The following is a 12,713-nucleotide window of genomic DNA, read 5'->3' as shown; positions in this document are numbered from 1 at the left end:
CTTAACCCTAAACCTATACCCATCACAAAAAACGTTCTGCATTTTCAAAAAAACATAATTTTGCATGATTTATAAGCTGTTTCCCTCATGGGGAGCAAAAAAATGTCCCCACAAGATCAAACATTTCTGGTATTACTATCCTTGTGGGGACATTTGGTCCTCACAAAGTAGGGTTTCACAGACACACACACACCAGGGGTATTTTTAGGATATAAGCAGTTAAACCAAACATATCTGAAAGCTAGGCAAAAATTATCAAAATATCCAAAAAAGCGATAAACTGCTGAAATTTGAATGAATAAGGAACTGAGATATAATTGTCAAACAGATGAACTTTGATTCCAGTGGCCCTTAAAAAGAGACAGACTGAAGCAGCCATTGTCTGGTGAAAGCTGGTCTTCAAAGCACTAGCAACCTGCATTATCCTGTGAGGGAGGAAGCTTTCCCTTGACAAAAATTAAACCAGCTCCTACTTGGCACTTTATTATCTCTTCAACTGAGTGATTTATTGTTTGTGGAATGAAAGCAAAAGAGGGGGAAAATTACATTTTCAGCAGAGCCAGGGCTCGTTCTGCCTCTACTCCTCTGTCCTGGAAGAGCTCACGACAAACAATAATGTCAGCTGTAATTGATCTGAGGTCGCCGGTTAGCCCTCCAGTAAAAGCCCACTATTTAAGCGACAATCCGCCCTGCCTGCTCCTCAGATGCTGTCTAATGAAGCTGTCCATCTCTGCTATTTACCTTCTCTTAAATGGAAGAGAAAAGATGTACTGTATGTAGCTGAGCCAGGGAAGATTTGCTTTCCTCTCGTGAAATAGGACCTGCAGATGCCGTTGGAATGTGTAATTGGCTGCCGGAGTCGAAGACGGGGGTTCCAGCGCTAATTAAATGACTTGTTTCTGGCCTATCCATCTTTGTTTGCGAGAACAACGCGACGGAGCAGTATGTTGTAAATGCTCTTATCTAAACAGACGTTCTTCTGCTCGTCCCTTTGATTTGAGAGCCAAAATCTTACGCCTTTTGAAGTAGCTGTTGAATCAGAATAACAATTTAAGTTGTTTTTCATGTGCCGTTTCACAATGGCAGATTGTAATTTTTGCAAAACCCAACTGTCAAGGCTTTTGCCATAGGTTCCGCAGTCAAATAGCAAAGCACACCACGTTTTAATTGTAAAAATAAAACTCCTTAACTCATTCTGGCTATTAAAACGGACCTTCAACCATAAAAAAGCAAGAGCTCCGTCTGTGTACAGAAGATGTTATTGGAAATAAACGCATAGGTCCTTCATAAAAAGACGTGCTTCTATAGAGTATAGATTGTTTTCTTTTTCCCAGACGGCATAGCTAGTCAAGGCTGTTAAACGCTGTAACTCATTAAGGCCCGTTAGAGGAAGGTATTTCACTTTGAAGTAGCCACCCACGGCCTTTCTGTGTCATTGAGAAAAACTTTAAAGTCTTTTCTTCCTGTTTGTAATCTTAATGCTAATCATAAAAATAACATCTTGAATTTGTTAATATCCCCCTCCATCCCCCAAAAATGATAATAAAAAAGAAACAGACCTGTACACTATCACTAACAATCACAGAGCGCTACAAACAACCCCAGACGCTTGAGAATGTGATGTGATCTGACGCCACAAGAATAGAGAAACTGCATCCCTGTGTAAAATAGGCATTTACTATGCTCACTCTGAAGTGAGAGTGCTTAATAAGAAACAGAGGGTAAAGAAAAACATCTATTACACACTTGTGAGTGTAAAAAATAATGGCAACAAAACATCTCTGGTTTGATGAGGTAGCACAATTACGCAGACCCCCACAACCATCAAAGCAAACATGTGGTAGGGATTACGGAGGAGACAGTATTGTTTTATTATTTATTTATTTATTTATTTATATATTCTTCCTTCAGGAGGATAAAGACCTAGCAGCAGTTCTCGGCATATGGTGGAAAGGTTTCGGTCACTACCTGTTACGCAAATGTATGATATGACGTTATGATTTTGATACAGAATCATATCATTGAAATGCATTTTATGTAAATCTAAAGGGCTTACAAATGACTATTTAATAAAAACAAAATTATATTTTTCCAACAAATACATCAATTTGTTTATTTTCATTTTTTTTTTTATTAAAGAAAGAATTTAAATAAATAAATGTTATTGGCCATTTCTAAGATATAGATATTTAGATATTGCTCATGCAGGAAAATAAATAAAATAATAAATAAAATAAAAATAAAAATAAAAATAAAATAAAATAAAATAAAATAAAATAAAATAAAATAAAATAAAATAAAATAAAATAAAATAAAATAAAATAAAATAAAATAAAATAATAAAAAATAAAATAAAATAAAATAAAATAAAATAAAATAAAATAAAATAAAATAAAATAAAATAAAATAAATAAAATAAAATAAAATAAAATAAAATAAAATAAAATAAAATAAAATAAAATAAATAAAATAAAATAAAATAAAATAAAATAAAATAAAATAAAATAAAATAAAATAAAATAATAAATACAATAATAAAATAACATAACATAACATAAAATTAAATTAAATTAAATTAAATTACAAATAAATAAAATTACAAATAAATAAATAAAAAAACACAAATGACAAATAAGGCTATGGGTTTTCACTTTTGTTTTTTCACTGTGTGGTCTTGTTAACACAATTACCTGTATGGTACGAGATACTCAGTCAGAGGCTTCAGGACATATCACTGAAAGCACGCCCAATTTCGAATTTGAATTAGTTTCAGGTTAACTGTGTCCCGTATCCCTCTCCATAAACTACTGCTAGTTTAGGGAAAGCAGAAGGGAGCGGACATTACCAGCAGATGTTTCCACTGAGGGTACAATATATTCAAGTCCAATCAATAACCCCCCCTCCCTGAGGGACTGTGACACCCAGGGAGGGGAATAATTTCCATCAGATACTGAGCAAAGGGTCCCGTTTAAAAAGATTGCTTTTGGTCAATGGCAAGCAGTTGTCATTTGACTTGGACTCTGAAATGAAATGTATCGAACGGCGTTATCAATCACACAGTGCAGGGGTCCATGAGACGGCTTTCCAGGGGATAAGACAGCCTCTTGCATCATCTGTTCTAATTACAAAATTAGCATCACGTTGCAGAGGCTGCATCTTTGCATGATTCTGAAATTCCTTGTGAAAGGAGATTTGTTATGTTTGTCATACCGCTTTGGTCTTATTGAATGAGCGTAAAGAGATCACCCAAAAATGAAAATAATGTCATTATTTACTCATCATTATGCGTTTCAAACCTGTATGCCTGTTTTTCTGAGACATTTATTTTATGCATACAACAAAAATCAATGGGGTCCAGTGTTGTTTTGGACCACACTGACCTCAGTTCAGTTGCAACATTCTTCATATCATCTTTTGTGTTTCACAAGAGACAGAACGTTTGTCCATTGCCCAGCAATTAGGGATTACATGAAGAGGATAAAATAAATAAATAAAATAAAATGATAAAATAAAATTTTTATTCATACAAATATAATGCTCTGATTTAATAAAAACAAAACAAAAAAAAAAACAGTTATTTATTGAGAGAACTATACCTTTAAAAAAAAAAAAAAATCTTTTTCAGGTCCATTTGTCCAGCAATTAAAGATTACATGGAGATAAAATAAATAAAATAAAATAATAATAATAAAATTAAATATTTAATTATATGTTTTATTCATAAAATATCAAACTCAATTTCAAATCTTAAATAAATAAATAAATAAATAAAAACAGATAAATACATGGAGAGAAAGTAAAATAAAATAAATAACCAAAAATATGATATATATATATATATATATATATATATATATATATATATATATATATATATATATATATATATATATATATATATATATATATATATATATATATATATATATATATATATATATATATATATATATATATAGTTATTTATTGAGAGAACTATCCATTTAAAAATACTTTTTCGGGTCTTCAAATAGGAAAGTTGCTGCTCTATTTATTTGCAAAGTGCAACTTATCTTATCTATGCTATTCACATTATTTATCAATAGCTCTATATTGTGTCTATATTTGTGTCTATTTCCTTTTTAACTAAAGACATTCAAACATAACAGAGCACTTTTTTAAGCTTTAAAAGAGCAACCTCTGAGCACTCAAATTTCCTCTTGGTCACTTCAAAAGTTCAAATGCACAGATTCCTGTATTTCGTACATATACTACACAAGCTAAATGCAGGCTACTTTATGTAACTTGAGGCAGTTTGATGATTTGTTCTGGCAAGAAGCCTGACCCAGAGCAGGATCGCTTGTCTGGTTCGGGTTAATGGGGCTCCAGGCATGATTGATACCCGCGAGTGATAATGGCCGAGCCTTCATTTCTCATGTTCTAATTGCTGCAATGTTATTATCACTGCAATAATCATGGCAATATTCCGATTGCACTGCATCCTCTCTGTCATCATAAGGCACGGCGGTTACGCATCACACGCTGGTTTGTTTCTCTCTCATAATTGAGAGCAGTGAGATGACCTATCAGAGGAATATTCTAAGCAGTCAAAGCGCACGCATCTTTCGCATTATGGACCGCAGAAGCTTATCGTGTGTGAAAGGTTGAATGTCATTTATTACATGTATCACATTTACACCATGTGACATTGTCTTTTCAAATTGTGCAGATCTCTTCATCCCTATCTTTGCCTCCAAAGGTCACTCAATTCCACTTATAAATGCAACCTGACAGAGATTAGTAAAGAGGGACGGGCAATGCACCACGTCTCACAACTGAATCAAACGGCTCCAAATGAATTCATCCAATTAATGAAGAACGAGCTTTAATGTTGATGAGGCCCGACAAGTAAACCGGCTACTTATTTATTTCATTTACTCTGCAGACACAAATATCTGCATGAACATCTACCACGTTCACTCACTGCAGAAACATAGAGCTGTGCTGCTTTTCAGAGATGATAGAGCATGATACGGATCATTACAGAAATAATGTTTAATCAATTCCCATTTTGTAATCTGTTTCTGCAGTTGTAGGCATTTGTGTACACCAGCGCTTTGCACATTTTTTACACCCGACTCCCTCCTCTTCCAAAATCATGCATATTCAATTTTATGCTGATGCTTAACTGTCGATGCAACCGGAATTAAAACAAGCAATTCGACTTCATTAAAAAAGTAAGTGATTATCGAGTTATCTTTTTGAAATTCTATTAAAATGTGTGACGCTCTCCACTTATCTGTCACCTGCTTCCCAGGAGCACAACACACTAATAGAGGCACTCAGAAACGAATGCCCAGGAGAGGCTGCGTGTCTCTGTAAACTCAGCCCTGGTTCTCATCCCGGTCTCAGAGCTATTACCGATGCTTCCTGCTTTCCCGTGAAGAGCCCTGCTGATGTTTAAGGCAAGACAAAACAGCATTCAACAATGTAAACCAACACAGGTGAGGCGGTTTTGAAGAAACGGACTATCTGCATTGCTAAATGCCTATGGCGGGACTCAGCGAGTGATAAATAAGGAATGAATCATTGCCCTGATTTCTGCCGGTGTGACTCAGATGTGGCTAGGAAGTGAACATGTTTTCACTGTTTAGCTGTGGGCTGCGGGCTGGTTTTTCACTCAGCAGACTTCTGGGCAATATATCACATTTTCATACTCTATGCGTAGTGATTTAATTTAAGCAAAATCCTGAGTATGATGATGACTTTATAGCACTTTTATTTGGCCAGTAAGTTTCCTGAAGAGAATGTCATTAAACTAGTTTTACATACATTTATTCATTTAGCAGACGCTTTTATCCAAAGCGACTTACAACTGAGAAATATAGGAAGCGATCCGTCATGAAGAGGCGAAAAATCACAAAAAGCGCTTGAAAAACTAAGCTTTGGACATTGCTTAGAGTAGCCTAAGCTAGAATAGGGAGGGAATAGAGGAACATGTAGGTGGTTTTTTAGTTGTTGTTTTAAGGAGACAGCATGTATAAGTCTTTCACGAATTGCAATCGACTTCAATCGATTCAAAACTCTGATGAAGTTTAACTGAATCATCATTATTAGTCAAATACATAGAACACAGCTACATTTTATTTACATATACACTGTAAAAAATTATTTTCAAGATTTATCAAAACGTTTTTTCTTTTTTGGTCAAATCAACTTGGATAATTCATGTGGTTCAGATAACATAATATTTGGAGATTCTGTTGATTAAACCAATCTCCTTCATTGTATTAACTCAAATATTTATTTTCAATGAACTCAAAAGTTTAAGGCAGCCAGGTAAAGCATTTTACAGTAGTTTTAGTAAAGCATTTGAATACGAAAAAGGGCATGTGAATGATACAAACAATCATTACAAACAATTTGTTGAGTTTCATTTGCATCATCAAATCAAACGAAGTCTATTTCCTTTCTTGTGTCCATTCAGTGAAAAACAGTGTCAACTGATCAACAATAGGCATTTAGTGGGGGAAATCAATCCCAGAAAACATAATAAAAAATCCCTCTTTTAATTGAAATATAGAGAAACATAGCAGAAAATACACAAATAATATCATTTAAATTTCATCCATAACATAATAAAATGTATTTAAATGAGATTAGTTATAACTATATCACCCTGACTAAGGTGATGGCATGAGAAAAGAAAGAAAGAAAAAAAAAGTGAAAGTCAATCAGACAAACACGATTTCACCGAAACTTTCTGCTGTTTACCGTTGCCGTGCCACGTTTAGCAGTGCGAGGCCGCCAGATTGAAAAACAAAGCGCAACCCTTGTTGGATTTGTCCTTCCACAGTGTGGGATTTATTATTAGAAAGGACATAAACAGACTAATTAAATCACAGCAGTCGAGGCTGAGATGACAGCTGGTGCTGTGTGTGACCAAACAGATCCCTATCAAAGAGCAGGAGGCAAGGCTCACTCAATCCGTCCTCTATGGGGAGCTATTTTAAGAGGCCCGGCATTGAGCATGAACGCTTTATGCTAAATGAGGGCTCGATGTACAAGCTGGCTGATTATAACGACGCGACACGGCCCCGATGCATGATGGATGTGCCTGCTGTAAAGACAATGGGTTTAGGGTCTATGTTTTTTGATAGGTGTTGAGGAAATGTGACAGCGCTCATCAGACAGATATCGCACCGCAACCGACTTCCTCAGTGTCAGTTAAAAGCGCAGAGTGCTCGACGCAGTGATGCATTGAATTTATGATGAGATCGCTCTTGACAGTGTAACAAGTACAATAAGAGGCACAAGTCCTACAGTTATTAATGTGTTTGCAAGCTTATCCATATGGTTAAGTGCATAATAAGAGAGACTTTGAAGCGATTCTTCATCTCATGCATCGAAAAGGGTAATTCTGCCACAAATGTAAACATTTTGAGTAATTATTACAAGATTTGAAACACCACCGGTTGATTGGTTGCACACTTGAAACCACCGATGAGAAGAAAATATGGTTTTAACAAGTCAATAATGGCAAGCGCAATGAAAACAACTTAATCAATGGCACTGCAACGTTTGCAAACAAGAGCTTGAATTATAACACCAATAATTGATTCCCCTCCTCCCCGCTGTTTTTTTTCCCCTTTCCCTCCAGTGATGTCATTTCCAATCGATTCCTTCCTGTGTACAATGATGAGAAGTTTCCCGAGTTTGTTTTTTCGCTCTGACTCTTTCACCCGCTCCACCAATGGAAATTTGCAAGCTGCACTAGCAGCTTAACCAAAAAGGATTAACTCCCATATCCAACCGAGAACACAGATAATGCTCGGTAATTGGTAAAAAATGAAGATGAATGGGACAGCAAGATAAGGACCAATTAGCTCCTCCACGCTTACAGCTGCGGTCTCTCTACAGATCCATCTCTTGAGTGCTGGCCTCCTCTGCCAGAAGAAGCCTGGCGGAATTAGCGGCCTGACCTCATCGATGGTGGGAGGCCCACCCATCATCTCCCCCCATCACTTTTAATTCTGTCCCTAACATAGACACCTGTCACCGGCACTGACGTGACAGGTTTGAGCCTCCCCCCACGTCCCCAAAACGCTAAACGCCAGGTCTGGGCCAGGTCTGAGCACGCTAACTCGCTAAATCAGAGAAATCCACACAAACGCGCGCACATGCATGCCTGAAAGTTTGTCGCTTATTTCATTATGGCAGCATCATCTGGTTGGTGATACACACAATTCCCCCATCTAATTACGGAGAGGATTTAAGGTCCATTAACGTTGCCGTGGCAAGGAATCAGATGCAAAATGGCACCCAGTGGCCACCAAGAGAGATATTCTTTTCACCTCCTTCCATTTCTTAACCTGAAGGCAGCAAATACATGAGTCACAAGAAAGGAAAGGAAAGAAAGAAAGAAAAAGAAACATTTTTATCTTGCTGAAAAGGGCAGGTGTTGATTTTGGTTCAGGTCTATTCAATGCAAGAGAATGGATCACTGTTTGTGTGTCTTCCAGAAACATGTTTTGCTTGGTTTGTGATCTCTAATTGTGTCGTTTCCTGTGAGTCAATGGAACAATCCACCTTGTAAGAGAAGGGAACCCCCCACCTCCTCGAAAAAAAAAATGCTGGGGAAGAATCAAAAGGGAAGCGAGTGCTTAGCTTAATCACGTTCACCACCTCCTCTCTCTGTTTGGCTATTTGGCTCCAACTTGAACTGGCTGACTGTTTTTCGCTCTGTTTTTGTAATTAATAATAGTGATGCAAGCCGGCGAGAGTGATTGAGCTGAATATTTAATGCAGAAGAAACATTAGCCCATCCAATTTGCATCAACACCAACAAGTCCGAAGGAGAGTACAATGTCCTTCACACACTTACTATCAGCCTGTCTGTACTTCAGACTAAATCTAATCTGCACTATACTGAGAATCTTAATCAGAATGTACAGTACATCATTGGAGGAATAGCAGGGTATTAAAAAAACAGTAGTAGCAACCATCGACAACACCATAGAAACCACACAGCAATGCTCTCACAATACCCTTGTAGTGGCACCACTCTCAAAAAGAAACTCTCTATAGCTATAATGGTTTTTGTACTGTACAAACTGTATATTCTATCCCCTTACACTGACCCTACCCCTGAACATACCCATCACACACAACTTTCTGCATTTTTATATTTTCAAAAAAAACTCATTCAGTATGATTTAGAAACTTGTTTCCTCATGGGGACCTTAAATTAGGTTCCCACGGTGACACGTCCCCACCAAGATAGAAACACATGAGCACACACACACACACAAACTTAATATCTTGATAATAATAATAATTTGACTAATGATGATTATTATTGTTATTGGTGGTGTTGCCCCTAGTGACCTTTACAAAAATAATTACACTTGCATGTATCCAAGTATAACCTCACAGCAAGAGCAGCTGTTTTAATGTAGCACCGCCTCACTTCCTACTCATGACATTGTCCACTTCTGTCTAGAGTGTTTAACCGAGTTCCTCTGCTCTAAAGTCATCCCTATATCTGTCAAATGATTTCAGACTCTGGACTCCAGCTGCAAAATAAGCAGGACATAATAGGCATTCACAGCCCAAAACCATTAGAGCCAATCACGGGGCTCAGAAAGGCAGAAGTCAGCAGAGCACCGCAGCTAAGAGTTTATTTTCACAGTTGTGTGTTTTCCCTGGCACTCTTTTAAAACACCCCAATGCGATATCTCGCTCTCAGTTCTCTGGCGAAATGACCTTTCCGTTTTAATGCCGTAATGATCCGGAGCAGTGAGGGAATTCGCTGGGAGACGGGAATGGAAAACACTGTCTATTTCACTTAAAAACCTAATTTATGTTGCAATTAAAGGCTGAAAGGAGCTTGTTTCTCCCCTCTGGCTGGCTGAATAGAAGCAGCTATATTTCGCCCTCTTATCACGCGGGTGACTCCTATTGGCCACCCCGTCACAGGAGAGTGCTTGATATAAACAAGAGATTGCACTGACATCCAGTAATCAATATTAGGATGGCTTCAGTACCAAACATCATTTGTCTCAGCCTCCGTTCTTTTGACCAAACGAAGCATTAATTTAAATCATAAATCTGGGAGTGATTTAAATCCCGGAATGAGAGGCCCGCCTGCCTTTAATGATTTATTTTCTACATTTCTGCAAGCGAGAGATTTGTCCATACGCGGTGACAGGTCACCTTCAAACGCCAGAGGTAGACTGTTCATCACCATGCAGACTAGCATCTCATCGCTGCGAGTAAATATTAAAGTAAAAGAATCCAATTGATTGTGGATGGGCCGGAGAGGCGTTGCGGCCATATATTTCACTCAGAGCTTCTAATGCCTCTCTAGTTCGGCTCCTTCGCTCACCGCTGGGCCTGGAATTATTATTCTTCAGGGAGTCTGCATGCTCAAGGTTACAATTTAAATTGTAAAAAGATAAAAACAGTTTCTTATTAGCCCCATTGCCGCAGCCTCGCCTATTCCGATTCGCATTTATCTTTATTTCGGTGACCTCGCGGCCCCCCGCCGCCGTTCGCTGTTGGATGACCTCAGCTCCGCGCGGCTTCCTTTCGATAAATCTGCTTAGAGCACACCGTGTTTTGCCAAAACTCCTAGTGTCAAATGCAGCTGGGAAATCCTCGACGCAGGGTGGATATTCACAATGGAAATTACACACGCACAGTTCAGCTCTGGGATTATGGTAACTGAATCATTTGTAATGGATTTGTGGTTTAATATAACAGTGTAATTTCCACAAAAAATGGCTTTAAGTAATGTTGCAAAGAGAGAGAAAAAATCGGAATGTATCTGAGAAACGATTAATTGGAGCGGGGGACATTCAAAACTAATTTTCTTCACCAAATTGAATTAGCGGCTCGCTTAATAGCTATTAGCTTTGGGATAAAGTGCTCATGGATGCATTTGATGTGTAGCTACTTTAAAAGTGCATTACCTGCTAATGATGAATTTGGAATCAACCAAACAAACTGACTACTCAAAAGAAGATTACACAAAGCTTTCTTGTACAGATTTGATAGTTTGTGGTTTAATCTGCATTTATGTGAGCTTAAGAACATACTTTAAGAATTTTGCATAGATAAATAGAATGAATTATCTTTAATTGTATAACAGCAGATCAGTTTGTTCACAGGGATAGTTCACTCAAAACTGTCATCCAAATCTGGTTTAACCCTTAAACCTGACTTTCTTTTGGGCAACAAACAAAAAAAAACATGTCTTAGTATGTTTTTGAACCCTAGCCTTCTGACTTGTGTGAACCAAAATATCAAAATACCTTCTTTTGTGTTTCAAAGAAGAAAGAAAGTCATACAGGTTTGTAACAACACGAGGGTCTGTAAATTATGACAGAATTTTCATTTTTTGATGAACTTATCCCTTTCCCTTTTGATGAAACCCTGTTCAGACTGGCATTGAACGCTTTGAGCACTAAATAAATGTGTTACTGGGGTCCAAAACGCTTTGTGAATGCTTAAACTATATGTGGAGGAAGTGGAAAACAGTGTAAATGCTATAATATAAGTCCCGCCAATCAAAAATGTGCCAAAACAAGGATTTAAAACCTTTTATCTACATGTGGCTTTAACCCTTAAACACATATACCTCGGGTCTTTAGTGACCCGGGACACCATTCACTACCCTCCTCATTCATTCAAGTTAGACATCAACCTTCTTAGTATTCCTTAAATCATTATAAACACTATAACAAGAATATATATATATAAATATATATATATAAGAATGGCTGTTTTCCCATACATTCTTTGTAAAAATTGTATAGTGTCTAACGACTCAAGGTGTGTAACAGTGTAAGTATATTTTTTCTGCACAACAATAATTGAATCTTTGATGACTGAATAAGTGCAATTCACCTTTATTCCACAATGTAGCAATGTCTGATACACAATGATGAAGTAAGGTTTCGCTCATAGTTACTGCAGGCAGAAAACAAAAGAATAGGAAGTATCATCAGCAAAACTTGAAATAGCTCAGCGATTTTACTGCAGAGCAAGTACTGAACGCAATATATATTAGTCACTTAATGGTGGATCTGGTGAAGAAGCTGTCAGCGATCCAAATATTGATTTTTAAGATGTTGAAAATGATTTTGAGAATATGTTTGAGATCACAAATATGAGACAGATGCTGAATATACTGGGAAATGAGCTCTGATGATATACGACATCTGCTCAAACTGAACCCTTCCAAGCTCCAAAGGTTACAAAATATGCTTTATTTTATTCTTCTGTAATTATTACTTTAATATCAGGAGAGTTTTATATTATCGTGACAGGTAGAGATCCATCCGTGTTAGATATAGGGTCCCTAAAAACCTGAATGTGTGATAATGATTGGCAAAACATTCATGCATTAAGGGTAAAAGGAAAATAACCTTTTAGAAAATTTGGAAAGCACATACATATGCATGCAAAAGACTTTATTGAACATCTTCGACATGTCTGATATCAACATGCAGTGACAGATCACGTGAAGCACAGTTAATTGGTTAAACTGTTAAATAGAACAAAATTGTGCTAAATAATAGGGGGAAAATGCTTTTTCTTTCATTTTATTTCCCCCCCCACTTTATCAGTATTTAGTCATTAAGTGACACTCCCCTCAAAATCGGATCACAAGTAGTCACGGAAGACACATTTGAGAAGCATGTTACTCCCAGGTGTAAACAGCCATGTGT

At 37.0% G+C, this 12,713-nt stretch overlaps 3 protein-coding genes across 17 annotated transcripts in view; 1 reads left to right on the top strand and 2 right to left on the bottom strand.

Moving 5' to 3' along the window:
* The window catches only part of piga (phosphatidylinositol glycan anchor biosynthesis, class A), an 882,343-nt gene that overhangs the window by 358,441 nt on the left and 511,189 nt on the right, over positions 1–12,713 (top strand). The gene's annotated exons all lie outside the window — the stretch shown is intronic.
* LOC307129066 (uncharacterized protein) overlaps positions 1–12,713 on the bottom strand; it is a 538,951-nt gene that overhangs the window by 299,353 nt on the left and 226,885 nt on the right. The window lies entirely within an intron of this gene.
* The window catches only part of dachd (dachshund d), a 121,322-nt gene that overhangs the window by 36,622 nt on the left and 71,987 nt on the right, over positions 1–12,713 (bottom strand). For 5 of the 15 annotated variants that reach the window (XM_079821699.1, XM_079821707.1, XM_079821706.1 and 2 more), the window contains one exon: positions 11,890–11,952. The exons of the other annotated variants lie outside the window; for them this stretch is intronic. In XM_079821699.1, coding sequence (XP_079677825.1) covers positions 11,890–11,952 — 63 coding nt within the window. The remainder of the gene's footprint in view (positions 1–11,889; positions 11,953–12,713) is intronic. 15 annotated transcript variants of the gene reach the window in all.

Source organism: Gobio gobio (genome assembly GCF_949357685.1).
Source record: "Gobio gobio genome assembly, chromosome: 7".
Lineage (NCBI taxonomy): Eukaryota > Metazoa > Chordata > Actinopteri > Cypriniformes > Gobionidae > Gobio > Gobio gobio.
The sequence above is the reverse complement of the archived record's forward strand: the minus strand, read 5'-3'. Positions and strand labels throughout refer to the sequence as shown.